This window comes from Cervus elaphus, chromosome 14 (genome assembly GCF_910594005.1).
Source record: "Cervus elaphus chromosome 14, mCerEla1.1, whole genome shotgun sequence".
In the NCBI taxonomy this organism is placed as follows: domain Eukaryota; kingdom Metazoa; phylum Chordata; class Mammalia; order Artiodactyla; family Cervidae; genus Cervus; species Cervus elaphus.
Window position 1 is genome coordinate 35368185 of NC_057828.1, and position 26136 is coordinate 35394320.

Here is a 26136-nt window from a genome sequence, read left to right on the forward strand (position 1 = left end):
TGTCACCCTCAGGTGGCTGAATCTTTAGTAAAGAATGTTACTTGGTTCTTCCCCGTAACCGTGAGCATGTCCAGAGAGAAAGAAGCTTTAGTTACTGCCAACATCTGGCTCTGCCCTGCTTGGCTCAGATGGTAAAGAATCTGCCTGCAATGCAGGAGACCCGGGTTTGAACCCTGGGTTGGGGAGATCCCCTGGAGAAGGAAATGGCAACCCACTCCAGTATCCTTGCCTGGAGAATTCTGTGGACAAAAGAGCCCTACAGTCCATGGGGTCACAAAAAGTTGGGTACAACTGAACAACTAACACTACACTACTAACATCTACTCATCTGCCATCACTTAGGACGTCAGCCGTGCCTAGTTCCAGAAAGGTGTCTCATCATCCACACCACAGTGGTCATGGTCTGGCTGTATGTGGGACACAGCCAGTGTGAACTGTGGCTGGGGCCCTCAGCCACCCTCTTCCCATCACTGTGCCTGCAGACTTGTCACCAAGGCCCCTCGCCATGGCCTGTGGATGGTGTGGCCACACCTGCAGTTCGTGGCTGCTCCGAGGAGGGCGGAGGGCTGACAGCCCCCCTGGCAGCCGCTCCTCTGAAGGGTTGTCCACAGATGACATAAATGCTCCCCAACTGCAAGCCCAGTATCCCTGACTCGTTTTCTTTTTAAACACTAACGGAGCCTTCTCTTCACAAACCCTGACTTGTGCATCTAATTTTTTACTGAAGTTTAACTTAATTCAGAGTTTAAAAAATGAGTCTCTCTGGGTGATCTGAACTGTTCCCCAAGCAACCACACCTGGGGTCCAACCCAGCCTTCTCTGTTTTTTCCCCAAGCCTGTGGCCCAGGGACACTGCGGCACCAGCAAGGCCTCAAGGGGATGCTCAGACCTGGCCTGCCCCGTGTTTCCATCTGTCTCTTCTCTACGCGTCTCGACCTGGCCTCTTTCTTACCAGCCCCTTCAAGTGGAATATCTCCCTTCCTAGCTCCCTCCTTTGCTCATGTGTACATCTTCTGTCTCTGTTTGACCAGGATTTAAAAAAAAAAAATGAACCTGTTCCTCAGGCCTCTGGCAGAAGAGCATCTATTTTTAACTCAAGAGGACAGAATCCCTCCCCCAGCCTCCATGGGGGGTATTTCAGAGCTCGGCCTCAGCTGACAGAGCTCCAGGGAAGCCTCTAGTACCTGCCTCCTGCTGCCCCCACTTCGGGAGCCAGGCCACAGCTCTGTAGCTGCTCAGCTGGGGCCCAGCTCCAAGGCGCTGCCTGGGAGAGAAGACCCCCACGTCCCCCTTCTGTGCAGCCCAAGGCCCAGGGAATGAACATCAGTCTGGAAGTTCGTTCTGCCCATTCACTTCCCAGCTCTATTCACGCCACCTCTCTGGGCCTGATTTTTCCACCTGTGCAGAAAGATGTTACGTGATTTCTCCAAGTGGCCCTTTCAAGCCTACAGTGACCTCAGTGCCACCCTGGTGGATGCTCTCTGCTGGGCTCTGGGAATGCAGAGAGCTCCCTTTTAAAAGGAAGCTGGTTCTATTACTGATTTTTTTTTTAACCAGAAATTGACTGATGAACTGATGTGGAAGCTAAAAACTTAACTGAAGTGGTCCAGAACTGAGATTTGAACCCAGGCAGTTTGACCTCAAAGTCCAGGCTCTTTTTAATGCTATTCCAACCAACTTAGTGAAACAGCCACCAAGTTTGGTGTTTGTGGGATTAAGCAGCAGTCAAATATATCAGGCAACCTGGACTATGTAAGCCATGTGACCTATGGATGGTCATTAACTTGTCCTCCCCAGTCCTTCTGTGGAACTCTGGAAATGCGGCTCAGACGTGACCACTGACCTGTTAGAAGGCAGTTCTCCGCCAGCACAGGGCTCACGGTCGCGGACTCCAGGTCAAGAGGGGCCTGCCTCTGCCCTGCACAAGTCACCGAAGCTCTGGATGAACTGCCTCCCCCTCCAGCTGGCGCAGCTGCCAAATGGGCCGGAGTTCACAGCAAGGTCGCCGCAGACCCTCATTTTGTTCTTCCCCCATGGCTGCCCGGCTGGGCCCCAGACAATGAAAGCTCTGTGGCAGTCAGAGTTCAAGCTCCATTTTCCCTGAACTCTGGAGCCTGGGTTTGCCACCTCCAGGCAAAGAACTGGAAAAGAACTGCAGAAGCCAGAAGACAGCACCGGTAGAGACAGGACAGACCTTCTTGCAGAAAGAAGGTGAACACAGTGATTCCTTAGCTTCCTGGAAAACAGCACCTCTATGTGGACTTCAGACTTGAGACATGGGGGGAAGGCAGAGGACCCCATGCACAGACAGGAGTGGTCAGGTGGGCGGACCCACTAGCCAATGACTGGCATCTGCTCACCATCTCTTCCCCAGAGCACACTCCAACACATACAACGGTTCTTGCCACAGTCCGCGGGATCCCGACTTTGTCATCTTCCAGCTTTCTTGAATCCCATGAGTCACAAGAAACTTCCCGGGCACATGGGCAGGGGTCTGTGTTTTGTACGAACCGTGTTTCCATGGTAAATAGATTTTTAAGAATTTCCCAAAGGACAGACAGTGTCACCAACAGCAGAGAATGGAGCCTCTGGCTGCCTCATGTTTGAAAGCGTTAAAAATAAAGACAACATTGACATTTGGGGTTGTAATGTGACGGAATTACAGTCTTTTAAAGGCAAGAACCACTTATCTACACTACATGTAATATTCAGTGTTTTGTTCACTTGTCTAATTGGATTAAAATATTTAGCTCCCTTTAAAATCTTGATTGTGAATTTATATTGCAAAATGTAATGTCTGACTCGGGAAGCAATAAGTGGAGCAAATGTATCTGAAGCAATGTTAAATTCAATGTATTTTTCTTCCATAAGTCTTATTCTGAAATTATTCACTCTTGGACAAAGTGAACTGTTAGCAGAAGAGCAAGTTTGGCTTCAATAAAGCTGTATGCACTTTTCAATATTAATTACACGCAGGGCCTTCAGTTGAAAAAAAGAAAAAGTTAAACTATGCTATTTGAGTTGCTTGAGGAAGCTTCCCTGAGGGTCACAAGACCCCTATGTTAGAAATGTGGCACCAGGGGGTCTTACGTCATTCTTTTACAACACTCAGGCAGCAGGGAGTTAATGACATTTTAGCTGCATATGTTCAAGTTTATTTAAAAAAATATGCAAGTCACTTCGGTTGACAGTGTCTTGTACACAGTTTTGAAAGAATCAGGGCAAACTTTAACAGAGTCAGTTTTTATTTGAAAAATATTTTCTGGGAATGTATCAGTGTTTATTTTTGAGACTGACAATTCGGGTGAAAATCAGGATAAAAACAAAAAAACAACAATTTGGTTGAAATCAAATTGTTTGTTTTCATCTATTTAGAATTCTTTCCAAAAAAATCTTGGTTCAGGAGGAGGCTTTTTAATTTATTTTATTCAGTGTATTTGCTGTTCTATCAAGCACCATCTGTCCTGCAGGTAGCTAGCTTCGTGGAAGTGCTGATTTAACTGGGTGAAGCCCCCCCGGGCTCAGGGAAGGCCCACCACAGACTCTGTGGACACCTCCAAGTCTCTGCCGGGTGACCCTCCGGCTTGGTTTGCAGGCACTCAAGGGAGCCGAGCGGCTCTCACTGGAGCTCACATTTCGAGGCTCCCCCCTCCCTTTCCTTCAGGTCACAAACGGGCCTTCCCTCCCTTTGTCATCATCTGTTGTCTTTGTTTCTTGTGCTTGTTTTCAGCTCTTTTTATGAATCCTTTGGTGTAGAGAGATAATGTCCGTGATTTTGAATATAATCACATATGTCTGCTGGATCCATACACAAGTTTAAATCAAATTAGAAAGGAAATTCACTGCCAAAAATGCTCAAAAGTCATAGGGCCAACTGATTAATCACCCATCAGTCAGCTTCAGATGCTGTTTTCTAAACTGTGTAAGTGACGCATCTAAAGGGACTACAAAGACATCTCTCCCAGACTGAACACTGAGGATGGAGTCAAGCAGTCTGTTGGGACAGAGCTATCAGAGAATGCATATCGGCTGAAACCATACCCACCACCAGAGAAAGATACAAATAAAATAATCTTGGTATAAATGACATCCTCTAAGTGGACAGATAATTTCCATCCTCTCCCATCTCTCAGATGCAATTCTCCCCAAGAAAAGACTCTAATTTCCTTACCAGCTGGAGCCACCCTTCCTGGCCAGATGTTAGAGCTCCAGGCCCTGGGTCACAGACCTCTGACCCAGCTCCCAGCTGTCAGCCCTTGCCAAAACTCCTCTGGGACCCAAGTTCCACATACTAGACATCCCCCCAACCCCAAACAAGCCAGCCCTCTACTGTCCCTGAAAAGAACAGAAGAGAATCGTGTTTGCAGTGTAAAGCTGGGTTAGTGTTTTCACATCTCTTATTTCTCCCGGAGAACTAACATAGCATTTCATGATGTTTTAAAAGCTATTTTTCCAGAAGTTTTTTTCTCCTAAGAGTGAAGCAGGAGATTCATAAAGCCATTGTTTTTCATCAGTCCTAAACTAAGAACAAGTCAGAAAAGCAGCCTTGAACTTGGTGATCAGCAGACTGAACCACGTCTATTGGGTAAGCCACAGGGCCGGCCTAGCTCTTGCTGGACTGGCCACCACAGGTCAGCAGCCTTTCAGGGGATATAGGAACTCTCACGGCCAAAAAATGTCACAGTGGCAGTTAGGACTGTGACCATTGGCCAGGCGTGTTGTGCATGTTTCAGAAGTTAAGTAGAAACAATTTAGAATAATAAAGCCTTCTGAACAGGCTAGATGTTTCCTGTCGGAGGCCACAGGCCAACCCGGACTTGTCATCTGCTTCAGAGCACGGGACTGAGGCACAGGAGCAAATTGGAGGGATGTGACTCAGCTTTAGAGCAGCTGCCCAGGCCAGAAAATAGCCATTCTCTTGTGAGAATTCAATGGATTGAGATTTTTAGAGGCTGACGTGCAAAATTAACTTATTGTGCTTAATTCATCCAGGCTGGGAAAATGGAAGCCTTTAGCTAAACCACCCTGAAACCAGAGATAAACCAGAGGACTCTCTGGGAGAAGGGTGGGTGTGGAGTTGGTGTGTCTGGTCACCCCAGAACCCTCAGGAGGCAGCAAGCACCCTCTGAATATCTGCTGTGGACAAACAGCATCCTCAAGGCCTCATCAGAAGCTAAACGCAACAGTTCAAGTTTATTTTGGGGCAAAAATAGGTCTCAACACCACACTCGGGTACAAAGAGTAGGCCTTTGATTTAGAGAGTAGAAACCTGCCTGGGCTCCTGCCTCGTCTTTGAACACCAATACTTGCTACTGAAAGCAAACATTTTCTTGACCAAATTTCCTTTGTCATGTCCACAATTAAAATAACTCCAAATGTAAAATCTGAATCTGGAAAGATCCCTTTACAGACGAGCCAGATGGGCCAGTATCAGATAGCATAGGATGTCAAATCATTTCTGTTGCTTCAGGCAAGGGGGGAAGAAAAAAGCTTTGCTGATTTTTCTGAAGAATTTTGAGGTTTTAGGTTTATCTTTTTTCTTTTCTTAAAATGCATTTTACAAAAATTTCACACAATCCATTTGGCAATTATTGGGTTTTTTAAAGCCCCAGATGAGGTTTCTAAGCATCCATGATCCGTGTTAAGTTCTAAGGGGACTGTAAGGTAGGCAGATGGGGAGTTAAAAGGCAAACCCCAGAGGATAACGATCTGGCCCAGAGTGGAGAGGAGGCTGCCACATGCTTGGAACTTGTGTGCAAGACTCTCCACAACCCACATTCTGAAGTCCTTCTCGGCTCTCAGCGGCTGGGAGCTCCACTGATGCCCTGAGTTCCGCCAGCCTTCTGGAGGCCCAATGGCCCCAACCTTTGGCTGGCACCACCCAGGCCCCCCACTTCGAGGGCCACCCAGTGCTCCCCCAACCCCACCTTGAGGACCTGCCCAGAAAGCTGAGTTCTGGTCGTGGTCGGGCCACACAAGTGCAAGATGAGGTACCTGGGCACGTCGGAGGAGCTGGGTGACAGGAGTGCACGTCGTTCCATGGCTGCTACCCCACAGGATCTCTGCCGGACCTGTGCTTCTCCCGGGACCTTCTCCAGTTTGAGGAAGAGAAAGGAAAAGAAAAACCCTGACATTTCTTCCGCCTGCAATATACCAGACAGCCTGCCACACACCTCACAGCTGCCCTCATTTATTTTCCAGTGTCCCTCTGAGTTAGGCTGGTATGGTACCCACTTTGCAGATGTGGACACTGAGGCTTAGAAGAGACTTCAACTTGTTCAGGCCCTAGTGACGTGGATACATCCTGGGCTCATCCTCTGTTCTTTCTGCCTCCCAGCACTTTCAGAGGCTCTCAATCCCTAGTGTCTTCCAGAATTATCCAAACAGCTTGTTAAGCTGCAGATTCCTGGGCCCTGCTCCCAGAGATGCTGTCTGGTGTGTGTGAGGAGAGGCCCTGGGACCCATGTTCCTTTATTTATAGGTTGACAAGCATCCTGGATGACTGTGACTGTAGGGCGTGTAGAGCAGCCTCTTGGGAGCAGACAGTGCAGGTGTGTCTCCAGCCCAGGGCCTGAGCTCAGGGACTGGTTCCTGGGGGTGCTCACTCACTCTCTGTGGAACCACTGAGGACTTTGCAGAGGGGTCTGGTGGGCTGAGTGGGAAAAATCACTCAGAGGACAGTGGCTCCTCAATACCCTGCCCAGAAATGGTATGGTAAGGGTAAGGTAATACCCAGAAAGGGTATTTGGGCTCATGGTCATTTTGGAAATAGAATGAGACGACTTCTCATCATTTTCATTTCCAGATGCATTTTTCTCATTAATCATTCCGAGTACTTGCTGCGTGGAGTCCCCCAGGCACTCGTGGAGCACCTGGGCGCACTCCTGATCAGAGGCTGAGGCCTCGGCCAGCCCATGGACCACCTCCTCATCCTAACTGACTACTCAATGGGGTAAAAAGCCCAGCCTCTTAGACAGGAAGACAAGCAATGTAGGAAAAGAAGGTTTCATTCAATCCTCCAACTTTATTGTCCCTGCTGCTGGCCACAGACCTAACCTGAGCAGGGGAAGTCTGGATCACGGAGTCAGACTTCAGCTCTATTTTCAGTGTCCCTACTTGCTAGCTATATGCGCTTGTTTGAGTCTCAGTTTCCCTATCTGTAAGACAGAGACAATAATCAATCTTGCAGGTGTGTTCAAGGATAGGGGGAGTTAATGTGTGTTATCTAGGTAACATTCCCACACCCTCTGCAAGCACTCCAGACATTAGCTCAATTACCAGCTGCTTTAAAACAAGACTCCTACATTCTGTTCACAAGGACTCCCCTAATTGGGAGCATGCCTTTCCTCCACCAATTCAAACTACACACACCCTCCAGGGGCAGTTCAAAGCCCATCTCCTCCAGAAAGGCTCCTGACCACTGCAGCCCCCCACCTCCTGCAGCCTCCCACCTCCTGCTCCCCTCAGCGGGGGTGCCCTCACGGTGCTGCCCTGTCTGGCTTGGTGCTTCACTGTGGGTCTGCTTTCCTGTGCAAACTTTAGCTCCTGAAAAAGGACAGATTTAGGGCTCACACTTCCCTTCACTGGGCCCAGAACAGTCTTCAGGGTCTCCCTCCCAGCTTATTCGCTAACCCATGTGACCCCTGGGAATTTCAGCCTAGTAAGACGAATGGAGAGAGTAGCATGGAAGCATATACACCACCAAATGTGAAAGAGATAGCCAATGGGAATTAGCTGGATGACTTGGGGAACTCAAACCGAGGTTCTGTAACAACCTAGAGGTGTGGGAAAGGGTGGGAGGTAGGAGGAAGGTTCAAGAGGGAAGGGACATATGTGTAGTTAGTGTTAGTCGCTCAATCGTGTCCAGCTCTTTTGCGACCCCATGGACTGTAGCCTTCCAGGCTCCTCTGTCCATGGAGTTCTCCAGGCAAGAATACTGGAGTGGGTAGCCATTCTCTTCTCCGGGGCGGGGCGGGGCTTCCCAACCCAGGGATTGAACCCAGGTCTCCTGCATTGCAGATTTTTTTTTTTTTTTAACCATCTGAGCCAGCAGGGAAGTCCAGTATACATATGTATACTTACGGTTAATTCATGCCGATTTATGGCAGAAACCAAAGCAATATTGTAAAACAATTATCCTCCCATTAAAAATAAATTTTTTAAAAAGGGATAAGGAAAACACCATGTGCACCCCAGTGTGTTCCCTGGTGGGTGAGGTGCCATGCACGGTACCTGGGATCTCAGGTGTCCCACCTCTTCCGACAGGCTCTGTCTCTCCAGCAGAAGCTGGTTCTGCTTGTTGAGGAGCTGCACCAGCTGCTGGGCCGTGGCCTGGCTGTGCTGGTCTAGCTGCTTCAGCCTGGAGAAAGATCCACCCCAGAATTAGAGACGGGTTCTGAGGACTGGGGGCAAAAACTTCCACTTGCTCCCTGTATTCCCCTGCTCTGGGCGTGGGAGGGACGCCCCTGACAGTGGACAAGCTGGAGGTCAGATGCACCTGGATGCCCTCCTTCAGGGGAATGGAATTGTATCAAATGTGAAAGGGAATTGCCAGTCTTTTCAGTGAGTTGTTATTTAGGGAGCACACAGATAAAACTGAAGAAAAACTCAAACCTTAAACTCACAGAGCTCAAAGAAGAGGGGGCCTGAGTGCCTCCATTGTTCAGCGGGAAACGTCTCTGGCAAGCTGGAGCAGACGGCCGGCCCCGGCTGGGGATGTGGGTGAGGGAAGGCGGAAACACTGAACTAAGGGTTTTCCATTATTAATCACTCAGTCAATCACGAGCTCCGGCATCGCTGACCAGATGTCTTTAAAGATCCTATATTTGTCATTCTGCTGATGGACTCTCCTTTCCAGACTTGCTAATTCACTCAAACTATTAACCACATTTGTCCAAAGACAGCTTCCTACAACCAATAGCACACTCACCCGTGGAAATGTAGGCCTCGGATTAAATTTAGACTTGAACAACTACCGAGAACTGGTCTGTGAAGAAGTTGGGTAGATCATATGCCCTTCCTCACGGTCTTCATGGACCAAAAGCACCAGCAGTGAAATTAAGTTCTATTTTCATAAGAAAACTCCAGGCTACATATCCCACATTGAGTCAAGAAATTAAAAGTCTGTTTTGCAGACACTGGGCTCAACCCGCCGTCAGTTCAAGCTCTCCGATGGCCACATTTTGTGGGGAGGGGGCGGGGGCGGGGAGCTTTGAGCACAACTGAACATCTGTGAGGACAGACATTCAGGACTCCGGGAGCGGTGGGCAGACTTGTTTGCTAAAAGTGACTCAGCATCTGGAGACAGGTAAACCTAAAACTGCACCCTGGGAAACCTAACAGTGGTCTAGTACTTCACACACTGGCCTCAGATTCCTCTGCCTCCTGCAACCCTCCTCACTTCCCAGGTGGCACCTACTGCCTGACCCGCCCCCTTCTCGAGCTCCGGGCGGTTGTTCAAGCTGCCCCACCAGGCACACTTACTGCACCCCAGTCCACACCCCTGCACTCTCCTAAGAACACTCCGAGCTCCGGGTTTCAGTCACACCTGGTTTTCTACCACCCCTCCTCCAAATTCTACATTGCAAGGATGACAGGTCTGAACTGGAGATACTGGGGCAGGCGTCTAGCAGGCACTGCACATGCTCTCCCAGTAGGAGTCAGCTCTGACCATGCCCACAAGCCTATGCACCACCCCCTGCCCATGGCTGCTTCTGGAGAGAGCAAGGACCAAGGACAAGGCTTAGTTCTTCCTTCCTGTGTTTGTAGCTGCCTAGGACCAGGTTCCCCTGATGGCTCAGATGGTAAAGAAACTGCCTGCAGTGGAGGAGACCCAGGTTTGATCCCTGGGTCATGAAGATCCTTTGGAGAAGGAAATGACAACCCACTCCAGTATTCTTGCCTGGAGAATCCCATGGATAGAGGAGCCTGGCAGGCTGCAGTCTATAGGGTCACAAAGAGTCAGATACAACTGAGCAACTAACACACAAAATGCTTAAAAGGGGCTTTCCAGGTGGCATTAGTGGTAAAGAACCCACCTGCCAAGGCAGGAGATGTAAGAGATGTGGGTTTGATCCTGGGGTTGGGAAGATCCCCTGGAGGAGGGCATGGCAACCCACTCTAGTCAGTATTCTTGCCTGGAGAATCCCATGGACAGAGGAGCCTGGAGGGCTACAGACCATAGGATTGCAAAGAGTCAGACATGACTGAAGCGAGTTAGCAAGCACGCACACAGGACCAGGTTTGGGCTTCCCTGGTGGGTCAGATGGAAAAGAATCCACCTGCAGTGCAGGCGACCTGGGTTTGATCCCTGGGTTGGGAAGATCCCCTGGAGAAGGGAATGGCTACCCACTCCAGTATTCTTGCCTGGAGAATCCCATGGACAGAGGAGCCTGGCAGGCTACAGTCTATGGGGTCGCAAAGAGTCAGACACGACTGAGCAACTAACACTTTCACCTTCACTTTAGGACCAGGTTCAGGGTCTCCCTCGCCCAGAGCCTGGGCGACAGTCTGGTCCTGTCCATCCATGTATGAGCACTTTCTTGCATCTGTACTGTATAAATTACAATACCCACCTCCCTTGTACCCATTACTCTCCCCCTAATATGGGAGGAGAGAAAAATAAGTTCCCATGGCATTGCAGCTTTGGAAAGCCCAATCTGCCTCTACTGCCACTGACCATGCTGTTTATGTGGAGGAATTTTTCCTTAGAACAGAGTCTCCAAACTACCCCATTGGCATCAGACCAAACCACAGTTTTCCTCTATAGCATCCTCAGCATGGAGAGGCTTGGAGAAGCAAGGACATTCCAGGGAGCAGAGAAGTCAGGCCAGCTGGCTTCAGGGGGTGGGGAGCCTGGGAAAGGGAGGAACTATGCCCAGGCTCATCCAGCAGCTGATCTGAGTAGTGACTCTGCTTTCCAGCCCTGGAGTGGGTACCGTTGAAGATACAGAGATGTTGAGAACAGCTTTTTCCCTTAAGAAGCAAACAATCTAATGCTTTGACATTTAAATCAAGCAAGCAAAAAAATCCTCATTTGCAGTGAAGCTCTGTAAACCACCAGATGTAGGTGACCTTCCCCTACATCTAGTAGGGGAAGCAGACTGTTAGTAGCGCCGCAGACTAACAGTTACTGAGGTAGTAGCCCATTGGCGTCACGTTTGCTTAGAACAAATCAAACAGAAACATGTGACAAGTAGATGATACCATCAAGGCTTAAGGTCAGGAAAGGTCCAGGAGTGGCCACCCTCCATGAGGTCCCTTGCTCTGTGAATTGATCAATGAGTTAATATTTGGGCTAACAGATGGGTTTGGTGTGCGGTTTTGGGCTCCTGAAAAGAGTGGCTGCCTGATCCAGGGCTCTGGGATCAGCCAAAGCCTGTTTTCACAACATAAACAGCCAGCCATGGGCTGGCCACACCACTCACTGCCAGAAATGGGATTGGTTCCTGCCTAGACCCTCCTCCAAAGGAGCCCTCAGAAGAACCTAGATGAGGCTCAGCTGGCCGTGTTCTGCAAACTGTGGGCCTTGGATCCCTGCAGCAGTTATACCCAAGAGCTCAGGCCCCACCTAGACCAGATCAATCAAGTCCCAGCTGTGAGCTTTGCATCAGCATGAAACCAGCTGCCCAGGGTTTTCCTGCAGGAAAGTGAAAGTGTTAGTCACTCAGTCACATCCGACTCTTTGTGACCCCAAGGACTGTAGCCCACCAGGCTCCTCTGTCCGTGGAATTCTCCAGTCAAGAATACAGGAGTGGGTTGCTATTTCCTTCTCCAGGGGATCTTCCCAACCTAGGGATTGAACGTGGGTCTCCCACATTGCAGGCAGACTCTTTACTGACTGAACCTCCAGGGAAGACCTTCCGTCCTGCAGAAGCACAACTGATAAAAGGAGTAAGACCTGTGGGAAAGTCCTGCCTTCCCTCCAGGAGGCTGAAGCCTCACTAGCTTCACAGCTGAAGAGCCAAGGATGGATTTACTGTGACTCAACTCGAACTCCTCTAAGGAGGCCCTTTAAAAAGTATGCTCCCTCTTTTTTCAGAGTCAGCCTCTACCATGCCACTTTACTACACCGATAAAGTCAATCACAAACTCAGAAAAAGTAAAACCAACAAAACCCAAACTCACATTTGTTGAAAAAAAAAAAAAGCTACAATCCAGATTTTACATAAAAAGGACTTGTTAAGGAAATATATTAATATTTCAATGGTAGCCCTCTCAAGGGCTATTTTGAATTATTGGGAAAACAGATTTTTTTTTTTAATTGAATAGTTCTTTTTTGTAACTGCTCTCCCCAAACACTATACAACCCAGCCTACACTATTCACGAATGCTTTATTACTGTCAGTTAGAAGAGATTTCTTGGGGTGTCCGATTGGCACATACACTATCTTTTATTTTCTGTGGTGGTTGCTGCTCTCATTTTTGTTGTCCTAAGTTCACGTCTTCATCCAATCACAGCTGCAGCCACCACCACTAACAGCAGCTAACATTTGCTGAGCCTCTCAGCTCATCGCCCCATTAAAGCTCACTACAGTTCTAAGAGGTATGGCCAGGATTATCATCCCATTTTACAGGTGAGAAAACTGAAACTGACAGGTTCAATGAACTTGCACGACGTCACACAGCAAATAAATGGCAGGCTCCGGAGGCAAAGCTAGGCTGAGTGCAGGTGTTCTTAACCATCAGTAAAGGCTGGTTAATTCAGTGAGTTAACTCAGCAAACCAACCAACCCTTGGTAAACGGTTCTCATGACGTCAAGTTACAAAAAATTCCTCGCCTTAGGAGTTTCCCTACTAACTTTGGAGACAAAACAGGTGCTGCACTGAGAGGACCACCAAGGCATAAAAGCTACAGGGTCAATAGGGCAAGTGTGAGATCCAGGAAGGCTTGTGCCTACTCAGGAGAAAGACCAGCATCATCACCATCGTCTACTGAGTGCTCACTGTCTGCTAAGTGTTATTATTTATTAACTTCTTAGTGCTGTGACAACTTCAAGAAACAGGAACTGTTGTTATCCCCACTTTACGGATGAGGAAACTGAGTTATATAGGACTAGTCCAAGGTTACTTGGATAGGATATAGGATATAGCACTATGTCAGGATATAGTCCTGGATATAGGACAGGAAATGGGGCCAGTTCAAGGTCACTCAGCTGGCAAGTTGGGATGTGCAAAGATGAACGGTGTTGGTCTGGCAGGGGCCAGGGCAGGGCCTTCCACCTGGGAGGTGGTGCTGCAAAGACAAGGGTGGGCAGTGTGGCTTGACCAGAGGCTGCTCAGAGGGAGGGAATGCTGGACCCAGTAACGCTCTGACCCAAACTAACAAATACTGATGCTGTTCTTCAGACAACGGCATTGCCATTTACCAAAGGAGAATGGGAGGAGGCGCAGGGCCAGGGTGAGGTCCTGTGAGACACCCACTCACCCACCCAGCCGGGGTTCAGCGTGGGGTCTGAGGAAGGGTCCGGCTGGATCTTTAGCTGTGCCAATCAAACCCACCGAGAGGTGAAGCCATGAACGTGCTGGGAAAGCCTGGTGTTCAAGTTTGTTAAAGGATCATCATCCCATTCTACAGATGAGAAAACTGAAAATGACAGGGTTCAATTAACTTGCACAAAGTCACGCAGGGAATAAGTGGTAGAGCATGGAGGCAAAGTTTGGCCGAGTACAGGTGTTCTTAACCACCATTAGTGGTTGGTTAATTCAGTGAGTTGACTCAGCAAACCAACCAATCTCATGATGTCAAGAGTTAGAATAGGTTGGGCCTGCTGTACTGCCTACTGGCCAAGAACCTCTGCTGCAGAGAGAGGAAACACGGCCCGGGTCTTGGGGAACAGCCGCCTGTCAAGGCTGGGGGCAGGGAGCCAGAGAACACTGACGGGTGATGGGAATGAGGATGAAGGCTGGGAGATGGGAGAGGCGCCCAGGAGGGGCACGGCAGCTGGTAAGTGTCCCCTCCCTTCAGTAGGAGGCTGTGGCAGAAGCTGATTACAGGCACGGGAGAGCGGTGATTACCCTAGACAGGGGCTTGGCTGAGCGCAAGGTGGCAAGAGTGCGAGCTGGGGATGGAGAGGCTTGAGCCGGCGGGCGGGATGTGCTGGAGGAGAGAAAAGACATCTTAACACAAAGGGAGCTGGGCTTTTGGAGGCAGGAAGGCACCCGGGGAAGCAGGTGGCCCTCCTCCTGGAGGCAGAGGAAGCAAGCAAGGTGAGCCTGAGCCTGAGAGGCCTGCTCGGTGGCCTCCTTATTCCACCCCAGGTAAGAGCTGAGAGAAGAGGCAGCTCAACGGGAGATCTCTGAAGGGCGGGGGAGCTGGTCGTGGCAGGGTCACCCGAAGGGGTGCCTCCTCAGGTGGACACAGGCCTCCTGGTCTGCCCTCTGGATGATCTCACCCCCTCTCCAGCCTCTGGGGTCAGCGGCCCCCAGGCACCCTTCTGCTCCTTCCACCTACAAGCTTTGGGCCCCCTCTGCCTGGACTAGGACTCCTCAAAGTCCTCAAAGGACTTTGATCTCAAAGGGCTGGAAATGACTTGTTTTCAATGTTCAGGTCTCAGCATAATTGTCCTTCTGAGAGTTTGCAATTTCATGTTCTGTTTAGGCCCCTTGTTTTGAGCCATTCCCTCTACCAGGCGTGGAGTAATTAAAGGAGAGAGGGGGGCTGCCCTCAGGGACCTGTGGAGGAGCCTTTCAGCCAGAAGCCCCTCCTGCAAGGAGAAGCCAACAGCTTGCCAACCACGCAGAGGTTTTATACAGCAGGCAGGAGAGTGGAACTTTCAGCTTTCCAAGCTCAGTCCCTAGGTTGGATGTTCCCTTTTTAAGGTTTGGCCTTTCCAGGTGCCTCAGTGGTAAGGAATCCACCTGCAGTACAGGAGACATGGGTTCAACCCCTGGTAGGGAAGATCCCCTGAAGAAGGAAATGGCTGCTGCTGCTGCTAAGTCACTTCAGTCGTGTCCGACCCTGTGCAACCCCATAGACGGCAGCCCACCAGGCTCCCCCGTCCGTGGGATTCTCAAGGCAAGAACACTGGAGTGGGTTGCCATTTCCTACTCCAATGTGTGAAAGTAAAAAGGGAAAGTGAAGTCGCTCAGTCATGTCCGACTCATAGCGACCCGATGGACTGCAGCCTACCAGGCTCCTCCGTCTATGGGATTTTCCAGGCAAGAGTACTGGAGTGGGGTGCCATTGCCTTCTCCAAGGAAATGGCAACCCACTCCAATAGGGGTTGCCATTGGACCACAAGGAAGGACACTTCCAGGCTACTCTGTGCCCAGGCCAGGGCCACCATCCTGATCTCAGGTACAAGGTCCATTTCCTCAAGGACCTGTCACCACTGGGCAGACTGGGGCCTCTCGGAGGAGAAGAGCAGTTGTGCCCACGCTGGAGTAGCGTGCTCAGCACACCTGCCTGTGCAAAGGCTCCCCGGGAATTTCTGGCAGGGGGTGGGGGTGGGGGGTGAGGGCGATGGGGGAGGGGCCACAGTTGGGCTTCCCAGGTGGCGCTAGTGGTAAAGAACCTGCCTGCCAATGCAGGGGACGTAAGAGATGAGGATTTGAACCCTGGGTAGGGAAGATCCCTGGAGGAGGGCATGGCAACCCACTCCAGTATTCTTGCCTGGAGAATCCCATGGACAAAGGAGCCTGGTAGGCTACTGTCCCTAGGGTCGCAAAAAATCAGACATGACTAAGAGACTTAGCCTGCATATTGCAGGGGCAAGAGTTATGATGGGAACAAGAAGGCCCAGGATGCAGATACAATGAAAGGAGACTGGGACATGAGCTAGGCCCAAGCATGCTTCTATTGGTCCAACAGTGATGCTCTCTGCCACACCCTGCAGGCATGATCAGAACCAACATTTAAAAAAAAAAAAATATGCACGACTTTAAGATAAGATGGAGCAAGTGGTGAAATACAAAACAACTTTATGGAGCTGAGTGGGCTGGGAAAAATATCTTATGCAAAACAGAAGCAGTGCAAGCTGCCAGCTCTGGTCCTGTGCTTCAGACACTCATTTGCTATGAATACTGTGAAAGCAAGTGAATACATATATTTAAATTTTTGTATGTTGTATGTGATACATACAAAATATATGCAGTGTCTAAATAAGTTATGAGGCATAATAATCAAATGAACACTTGTGAACACGGTGCCAGTGCTGCGGGGCCACTCCCTACATATTTTTCTCCAGCCCAGCTCTCTGCTTACCTCAGAGGTGGCCAGTAACTTCATGCATGCATGTTCTTTCATCAGAGGTTGTAGTTTAACTCAACATTTAACCTGGGAGCTCCCTCCAAACTGCAGTGGGTGGTTTTTTGTTTGTTTGTTTGTTTTCGGTGGTGGTCATGGTAAAATGTCTTTTGTCCTGAAATGTTTTCAGACCAGAGATAAGTATTTTCAAAATGCTCAGACCCGCAGTTTCCCTGGGAGAGGGGCTTCCTCATGTAAATGAAGAGCAAATTTTCAACTAACATATGAATTTCAAAGGTGCACGTACTGTGACTGTAAAATGTGACTCAGTTCTCTACTCTTCCCAGTTGTTGTTCAGTCATTGTCTTGTCTGGCTCTTTGTGACCCCATGGACTGTAGCCCACCAGGCTTCTCGGTAAATGGAATTTTTCAGGCAGGAACACTGGAGTGGGTTGCCATTTCCTTTTCCAGGTGATCTTCCCAACCCAGGGACTGAACTCATGTCTCCTGCATTGGCAGGAGGATTCTTTACAATTGAGCCACCTGGGAAGCCCCAATAGAGTGCTCTAATATTTACTGTACTCAAGGAATACTGTACTCATTAGCTAAATTAATTCTCATAACAATCCTACACAGTATGCATTATTATCATCTGTATTTTGTGCATGAGAAAAGCAAGGCACAGTAAAGTTAGTCATTTGCCCAAGTTCAGACAACCAGAGGGCTTCCCTCATAGCTCAGTTGGCAAAGAATCTGCCTGCAGTACAGGAGACCCGGGTTCGATTCCTGAGTTGGGAAGATCCCCTGGAGAAGGAAATGGCAACCCATTCCAGTATTCTTGCCTGGAGAATCCCAGGGACAGAGGAGTCTAGAAGGCTACAGTCCATGGGGGTCACAAGAGTTGGACATGACTTAGTGACTAAACCACCACCACCAGACAACCAGAAGTGGGCAGAGTCAGGATTAACGAGCCACAAATGACATGTTCTTCCCTCTGTGCCCCTCTCACATGGAGGAGACCGCCCCGCGTCACTTGCCTCTGAGTCTTCCTTGCCTTCTTCCTCTCTGCCCATGTTGATTCTGATCAGTCCCTAAACCTAAATCCCTCTACAGCTTGTTCTATCTCATGCAGCTTATCCCCACTTACTACAGTCATTGCTGGTCTGCCTCTCCCACTGAACAATGAGTACTTTCAAGGACAGGAACAGGATCTTATTCAGCTCTCCAACTCTAGCACTTAGCAAGGTGCTGGATACATGTGTCAGAAGCAAACCACTTACCAGTAGAAAATGTTTATGCCAAATATAATAACTGTAATTTCATCTACAGTGTGAGTACACTTTAATATTCAATAACTTTGTTGCTTCAAAAACATAACATGTAAAACAAATAATTTTAGGTATGCTATTGAAATTTGTCACTTAAAGGAATCCTAGAAGAGATGAATGAGTACTGCACTTGGAAACAGGAGGCATGGGTTCAAAATCCCATCACAAACTACCTATTTTACTTGGGCATGTAAAATAGGCTTGTCCTCTCTCAACCTCAGGTTCTCCACTTTTAAAACTGAGCAAGGAATACCTCCTGATCTCCTGAATCACAAACACTGAGGATGCAGCCAAGCAATATATGTTTTAATAAGCCTTCTGGGTGATTCTGATCAATTCTCAAGTTTAAGAACCACGGGTATGCTATAATTCACAGTATCAGTCACATACAAAATGACTTCTTCTGGAGAATAACTTTTTTTTGTGAGGCTCCAATTTAATCATCAAAGCAGCCCATGTATAAGTGAAAACTTAGTCTACTCCTAAGTTTTGCTGTCAGTCATACAAACTTAAGCAAATCGTGTGATCACTTTGGATCTCAATTTCCTCACATATGTAATGACAGAATAAGCTAGAAATAGATCAGCAAACTTCACACCACAGGCCAAATTCAGCCTGGTCCACTGTCTGTTTTTGTACAGCCTGTACGTTAAGAATATTTTTAATATACATTTTTAAATGACTGAAAAAAAAGAAAAAGAAAAACAATATTTTGTGACATGAACATCCAATGAAATTCAACTTTCAGTGCCCCTAAATAAGCTTTCATTGAAGCACAGCCACGCTCATCCACTCGTGTATTGTCTACAGACAGTGACAGCAGAGCTGGGGAGTTGCGACAGAGACCACATGGCCACAGAGCCTAAAATATTTATTACTTGACCCTTTAGAAAAAAAGTTTGCCAGCCCCTGGGCAGGAAGATGACTAAGTTCTCTTTGAACTCCAAACTTCTAGGAAATTTTACTGTCTGTAAAATACAGAATTTGCCTGTCTTCAAATACTGCCGGCTATGTAGTCGGAACAGTACACCTAGGTTGCCCAAGTCAAAGTTTTGAAAACCCAATTACCCTAATTACTGCTCTAGGTAATTAATTTGGTGAATAAACCATATTAATTTAAAGTTGTACACTTTGTTCCAGTGCTTAAAAATTGCTGCCACATTTTATGAAATTCCCTTTCATTACTGTGGCCATACAGAATCAGTGAGAATAAGCCGTGTGCTCAGGAAGCTGGAACATATTCTAGCCAGTTATCCTCACTTAGAAAATTAAGGCAGTTTCTATGGCTGGTTTGCTGTTTAAATATCCTTTGCTCAAATCTACCCTTTTCAATAACTATGTCAGTGGAGAAATTCATTCTAATGGTCATGCAATTCTGGAGAGAGCTTACATTTCTGATAAAGACAATTTACATCCCCACTTACTGGTTTCGTTGCTGGCTCTGTGGTAAAGAACCCGCCTGCCAGTGCAGGAGACAAGAGTTGGATCCCTAGGTTGAGAAGTTCCCCTGGAGTAGGAAATAGTAACACACTCCATGGGTTGGTGAACCCCATGGACAGAGGAACCTAGCGGAATACGGTCCATGGAGCCTCGAAAGAGTCAGGAGTGACTTAGCAACTGAACAACAACAGGATTCCCTTTAATTTTTCATTCTCTCTAATTTCCAATGAGCCTTGGGTGCCTGTGGAGGAAAGCAGGTGGTAGCTTAGGACAGCAATGAGGAAAAGACCCCTGCTCTTCTCTTCAAAAGGGTCAGGTCATGTTAGACGTGAGAGGCACCTTAAGAGGCCATTCAGTCCTGCCCATTATGGTGAATCTGAGGGCCAGAGAGTACAAGCGACTTATCCAAGGTCACACAGACTGTCTAGAGTCAATCTAGGACTGAAACCCCTATCTCTTGACTCCAGATCCAGTGCTTGGCAGCATTTCAAAACCCTTTGTTTGAAAGGTCTGACTTCTATTCCATACTAAAAGATACAGATTTTAGGCAAGGACCTTAGAAAGGTGACATGCTGGACAAGGCACTGAGAAACGGCTGACACGCCAAGTTTTACCGCCAGGGCTGGGGAGAAGGCCTTCTCTAACTCAGTGAAGAGAGCTGAGAACTTCCGGTTTTGCAGTCGTTTTTTCACTTCCCCTCTGTTGCAGACTGATACTTTTGTGATAAACAATAAAAACGCTGGTGCACTACCTAATTGTGATAACAGTTTCTAAACATTCTCAATCTCTCTTCTTAACTCCCTGTCTGGGACCCACACTGACCTAGTTCACAGCCTGGCACTGGCATGAAGTAGGCAGGAACCAGAGGCCTAAAGCTCCAAAACCAGCCTGGACAACTCCTTGGGGGCCGCTCCGGTGCCACAGGACCCTGGGCAAGCCTGAGCTGAGCACTCAAAGGGCCCTGGCACTGCCCCGGAGCCCCTGACAGTGTTGCCGGCTCTCTGCTGAACCAACGGCTTAGAACACAGTTGCCTTTGCAAAGGAGGCACAATTTCCCCTCAGGTCAGTTAGGAACATCTGCCGGGTGGCTACCTTGCAGTCTTAAAGTGCATGTGCTATCTGACTAGGCTAAGCTCGTAATTCCCTTGGAGGGCTGAGCCTCATAAGGAATCCACAACAGAGAAACAGCGGGCATAGGAGCTGACATGGCAAGAATCTCAGACTCTGACAAACCCAGGAACACCATTTGCCTTAAGTCTCAGACACCCTTAATCAGTTCTTTATAAAGCAAGAGCAGGGTCATGGTAAGCACCACCCCACTGTGCAAAGAAAAAAACAGGACAGAGGGTTGAAAACTGTTGAAAATCACAACCTTTGCAGAGTTGAATCCAGGCAGGCCACTTAAAAGTAACAGTAGAAAAGCCCACACCACCTGTCCTGCCACACCTGGCCTAAATCCAAGCCTGAGCACTCTCTTTTCAAAAATGAGTTATTTAGAAATCATTCCATACTTATGGAAAGTTGCACAGTGTGGCATTTTCAGAAGATTCTGTTCTAAGGGGATCCTCCTGGTGCCCCCTGAGACAAATGCCCCCTCGAGTGGTCCTGGAGTGTTAGGTTCCACATTGCAGTGAGGATCCTTCTGGTCCCTTCATGCTGGACAGCCCCACCCTTGAAGTAGTCAGACTGGTCACAGAGGTATGATGAAATGAGAGTGAGCCCACGGCGGCTAAGTAACCGGACTCAGTCACCACGGCGCACTTAGTGGCGCACGTTTAATTAGGTTTTAATGCAAGTAATTTGATAACTACTCCTGGCCATCCACTACGGAGCTGTCAATGCTGAGAGCTTTTTTATTTAGCGTCTCTTCCATCTACACTGAGGCAGCCTCCCCGCTGACCCTTGTCAAAGAACCCCATCTGCTGGTTGCCACGGTAACTGAAGGCGACCAATTGAGCTGAACAGAGTGACTCAGAAATAAAATCTGCGGCCAAAGGAATTCTGCTAAGAGTAATAAATCATTTAGTAAAAGGGGATCCTCCACACAGTGAAGAGTGTTGGGATAATATGATGGCATAACTCTTCCAGCTAGAAGGTCCATGGCAGATCAGAGTGGTCAGCCTTGCCGGAGGGTTCATGTGGTTGTTAGTGGGCTCAAGCAGCAGAGAAGTCAGATCCTGCCCATTTATGCACCATCCTGGGGGAGAAGGAACCAACTACATCAATTGTTCCGTGTTCAGGCTGCAAAATTCTGAATTTTAAGAAGTGGCAAGAGAACCAGTCCAGGCTTCCAACACTCCATACTTTTTTTTTTTTTTTAAGTAGCACAAGTAAACAAAATGCCCCATGTAGCTCATGTGGCCTTGAGGAAGATGGCAGAGAGAACAAACACTGAGATTGCTTTGGAATAAAAATGTCTAGCACCATCTCTTTGTCATCAATCAACTTTTAGGTGCTACAAGCAGAGGTCATCTGTGTGAACAAAACATGCAGTCCTTGAAATAGCAAGGGAGATGGGATTCAACTTAGAGGGTTGACGGTATCTCCACAGGATGGTCTCAGAGAGGGTCGGGGCTCTGAATAAGATGGGCAGAAGAGAAAGGAAAGGAGAGGCCTTGTGGGGGGTGGGGGGGCAGTACTCTGGGTGACAAGAGGCGGCACACTGCAGGCCCCTGCAGCGGGCACAGAGTTGTACCTGAGTCCCACTAGGAATCTCTACAACCCACAGTGCCCAGACTTTAAGAAAAAACCCCAGACACACTAAATCATCCATCTAGCATTTAATCTGTACATGGCAGTTCCTTAGTGGTTGTGGTGCGAGAAGCAAGGTTAAGGGCAGCAGACATCACTGCCCTGACAGCCAATGACCACAGGGGATGACCGGCTCCAGGACACAGAGACAGCAGGGGTGTGTGCTGGAGCATAGAGGTGGGGGCGCTCCGCAGCCTTCCCCGCTGTGCTGCTCAGGCTGTACCCCACCCCTAAGAGGGCAGGATACTGACATCTTCCCAACCCCTAACCCCCTGAGTGAGGGGAGGACTATGGATCCGAAGTCGTGAACCCCAGAGATAATTTCCTGCTTTAGAAAAGAGCAACTGCCAAAGAGAAGGTAGGTCCCCCTCGCCCCCCTCCCACCCTAGATGTCACCAATAAAAGGCTTCATCTTAGAGTTTTAGTGAGATTCCGTAGATGGCTTTAGGAGCGGCTGTGCACGCGAATCCCAGGGACGGGGGAGCCTGGTGGGCTGCCGTCTATGGGGTCGCACAGAGTCGGACACGACTGAAGCGACTTAGCAGCAGCAGTGCACGCCCGGGACGAGACTTTTCCGGTGCCTCGCCCGTCCCAAGAGCCCACCAGGCAAAGCCTTCCGGGCCACGGCGCTTCTGGGAGCCGCCAGCCCGGGTCCCACCCAGCGCCGGGCAATGGTGTCTCTGCGGGTTGAAGGGTCGGCCGGGCTCCACGAGCGCCTCTGGGGCCCCACACCTGCGCTCGGGCGCCCGCGGAGGGCAGGGCGGCCTCCCGCTCCGGCTCCCGCCGCGGCCGCAGTGGGCCCCGCGCAGCCCAGCGGCTCGCCCTCCCCGCGGCTCGGCCGGGTCCGGGGATGGGGGGCGGCGGGCTCCGGCCGGCCGGCCGCGGGCGGGGCGGGGCGGGGGAGGCCCGCTGGCCGGCATCTGGCTCTGGAGGCTCCGCGGGGGCTCGCAAGGCCTCTGGACTTTGGCAGAAGGAGAGGATTAAGCTGAGATGGCAGTTGAAGGAGGGAAACGGATGAAAGCTTCATTAACTCCAAGCTCACGTCCCAATTTCTTTCCCTTGAGAAGCAATGTGAAAAAAGTTTCCTTGTGATGGGAAAGTGCTGAGTGATTGTGTTTGCTTTTCTTGCATTCAATTCCTTATTTGTAAACAATAACAAAAATTAATCAGTTTGCTGATCATGGGGGACTCAAATTTTAATTAAACAGGAGAAAAACTTGCTAATAGAGACGCTGAAGAAATATTACAACTCATTTTAATATCTACGTTAGTGATTAAGCTTCTCACGTGACTTAATTGAAACTGGCAAATATCTTAAAGAAATGGAAATTTAAAAGGTGCTGGGTATGATATGTCTTTAATTTTCCCCTGTTCTCGTCCAATAACTAAACTGACTTTTATGATCAACCCTAAAATGTGCCATAGAAAACAGGACTTTTAAAAATGATTTTATGATTCCATAAAAATATCTTTAGTCCTGCTTGATGACACAGTTGTTCATGCCTGAATTCCCTCTCCCTTCTTACAAAGTTACCATTAGTTTCACTTCTAAAACCCTACTTCCAATTCTTTGTCTCTGCTCACTCTCCCGAATTCTCCTCCATATTTCAATTCCCAGACACTCTTGAACTTTGCACATGCTGCCAGTTTGAGCCTGCACAGAATAATCAGTATATTAATTCCACTCAAAGACAGTGAGATTTTTCTAACACAATCTGCCCAACCTGAACTCTTTCCTTCAGAAACACTTTGCCTTTAAAAAGAAACTCCCAGCATGAACCTCATAAGAAGCGACATGTAACAGACAGTGCATGTGGCGCTGGGCGTGCAGCTCAGAATTAAAAGAGAATTTTTTACTTTGTTTCTTTGGTGCCATGTGCATAATGTACATGTGGACGAAACTGACATCAGACATTTAAAAGCAAAAAAGAGTGGGGGGAGGGGGACGTGATGGTGGAGGGAAAGAAAGAAAATATGTTGATAAAAACAGTAACTTCTGTTAATCTACATTTTTCAGTTACTGTCTTAATTAAGAATGTTAGGAAATATGTTGCAGTTTAATTGCATTGTTTCAAGAAATTCTAATGCTGACAAATTTGGGACCAGGGTACACTTGGATGGTAAAAGGAATTGAAGTGGTAGTTTCTTCCAATTGGTAGATAATCAAAATTATGCTTTCCACAAACAACCCCCATGCCCTTGATCCTAAATTCAGAAGACAGAGTAAGAATAGCCTAATACTGTGTTCAGTATGAAATGAGTTATGAAAAATAAAAAAGAATGTTTTTAATCTACATATATGAGATAGGAATAATTTTTTAGTATAAATGAAAAAAATTCACACAAAAAATGAAATAGCACTTCATCTGAAATTTCTGGGTAACATTATTATCCCTGTAGAAAATAGCTATTTAGGAAAAAGTTGGTAACAATCTTCAAATTATTCTCTGATGACCTCGAGACATTAAAAATCAAATGCCTCAGCCACAAGTACATAAACATAATGACAGTTTGAAAACATTCAGATGTCAGATGGCTGCGTCCTTTTCTTCTACTGCAGCCCAGTCACACAAGCTCTAGGCTTCATTTCTTTTGGAGTGGAGGGAAGACTGTATCACCACAAAGCAAAATAAATTAGAATGTATTTTCCTTGCTCAGTGTTCCTGTGATAGAAGTTGTAGAAGTAACTTCCCATTTCCTACAGTATACCATAGCCCACTCAGTTTTAACCTGGATGTTAACATTTCTTACTTGATCCCATTTTCTGGGACCTGTGCAGTTGAGCTCACTGCCTCTAAGAAGGGAAGTGGGGGCTCAAACCCTAAGGAAGGTGTTGATGTTCAGTGCCCTCCAGTCCCTAGGGTGCAGCACCAACTAGCACCAACCAGACCAGCGACCTCCACTGACCCAACTACTTCATTCAAACCGGTTTGATGATTTGGTCAGACAAACTGACCAATTCTTTGACTGCATTGACTATTCATTTCACCTTCCATTAACCATGATTTATGATACACCTAGTCTCAGGGTTCACAGCCCCCTTGGAGGAGGCGGGCCTAACTTTTCTAGCAGCTAAAGATACTTGCACCGTATGTGCAATGGCCCTGGAGTGAGAATAAAATAAGATCTGTTTGCCCTAAAACGTAGCTGAAATGTCCAAAGAGCTTGGGGCAGAGAACCAAGTCAAAAGCTCTGCTCTCACTGGGAGGTCTCATGGCTCCTTCTGCCTCAGCCTCTCAGAACAAGAATGGTCAGAGGACTTGTCCACGGCCGAAATACTGCCAACACGCTGCCATTCTCTGTGTCTCAATTCTTAAACTTTCATTTACTGTTTGTATTAGAGAATAGAATCCCAAGGTCTCAAATTGCGGGGTAAGTAGCATGTGTGACCTCAAATTCCAGAGTCTTCAATGCTATGGAATTAACATAATTTTTTTCCTATCTCACAGGAAGGCCAAAATAGTGAAGGACGCATCTCTGGTGTGCTCAACACCTGCAGCTGCCTGGCCAAGAAATGAAACATTTTCCATCTTTGGGGGTTTCTGGAAATTCTGGTGGTCGAAAACATTCCCCCCAGTAGCTGGGCAACCTTCCCAGAGAGGCCTTTGTCGGGCAGCGCTGGAGGCTGGTGTGCGGCGCCCGGACCCCTGCGGAGGGCGGCGGCGGCGGCCACTGCGCTGAGCAGCCCCTGAGCATCGGGCATCGTTAATCACCAGATCAGACAGCAAGAGGAAAGTTCAGGCAGGACACAGAGGCGGGGAGAACTCCCGAGTGTAATTAGACGTTGAAAAGTTCTGAGTCAATTCTCAGAGTTTAGAGAACATTAAAAGAAGAATACACAATACTGGGGTGGGGGGGTGGGGAGGATTGGAGATAGGGAAGCAGTACGCGCCCGAGGGCCAATTGCCTCTCCAGCAGCGGCAAGGCTGTTCCTGGGCTCGCAGGACCATTTGTTCCATTACACAATCTCCTGAAGCCATTTAGAGAGAGCTCAAACAACTGCCTGTACCAACACGACACATGGCTTCCCATCCCGACTCTTTGCTAATCCAGACGCTCCAACCATCTTTCTTTAAGATGCCATATGGTTGGCAGAAGCCTGTAGATCTAACAGCACATCTGCTTGTGCGTTTCTTCTTTCCTCCATCCCCCCAACAAAAGAAGGATAGAGAGACAGACCAAGAGGAGGGCATGCGTGTGTACCTCTGCCTATGTCGTTATTTCCTTTTATGGACTCTAACTAAATAAAACTATGATGGGGATGATTGCAGTTATTCAGGGCTGAATCAGTTTTTACTAGACAACATGGTGATCTCTTTGCTTGTCAATGATTTAAATCAAGATTAGAAAAACAAAGGATGGATGATCCACTTTCTCCAAAAGGGTGATTATTGGAAAAACCACTTCAAAGCTCTCCCTCATGGAATCCTT

The 26136-nt window shown here is 48.2% G+C and overlaps 1 protein-coding gene across 10 annotated transcripts in view; it reads right to left on the reverse strand.

Annotated features, from left to right (window-relative positions):
• The window catches only part of SDCCAG8 (SHH signaling and ciliogenesis regulator SDCCAG8), a 247055-nt gene that overhangs the window by 2293 nt on the left and 218626 nt on the right, over positions 1–26136 (reverse strand). For 3 of the 10 annotated variants that reach the window (XM_043924026.1, XM_043924019.1, XM_043924025.1), the window contains 2 exons: positions 8233–8359; positions 5995–6092 (listed from right to left, as the gene is read on the reverse strand). The exons of 1 other annotated variant lie outside the window; for it this stretch is intronic. In XM_043924026.1, coding sequence (XP_043779961.1) covers positions 5995–6092; positions 8233–8359 — 225 coding nt within the window. Of the gene's footprint in view, positions 1–5994; positions 6093–8226; positions 8360–16204; positions 16362–26136 lie in introns of those variants that run through there. 6 more of the 10 variants (XM_043924028.1, XM_043924024.1, XM_043924022.1 and 3 more) reach the window with 5 other exon arrangements.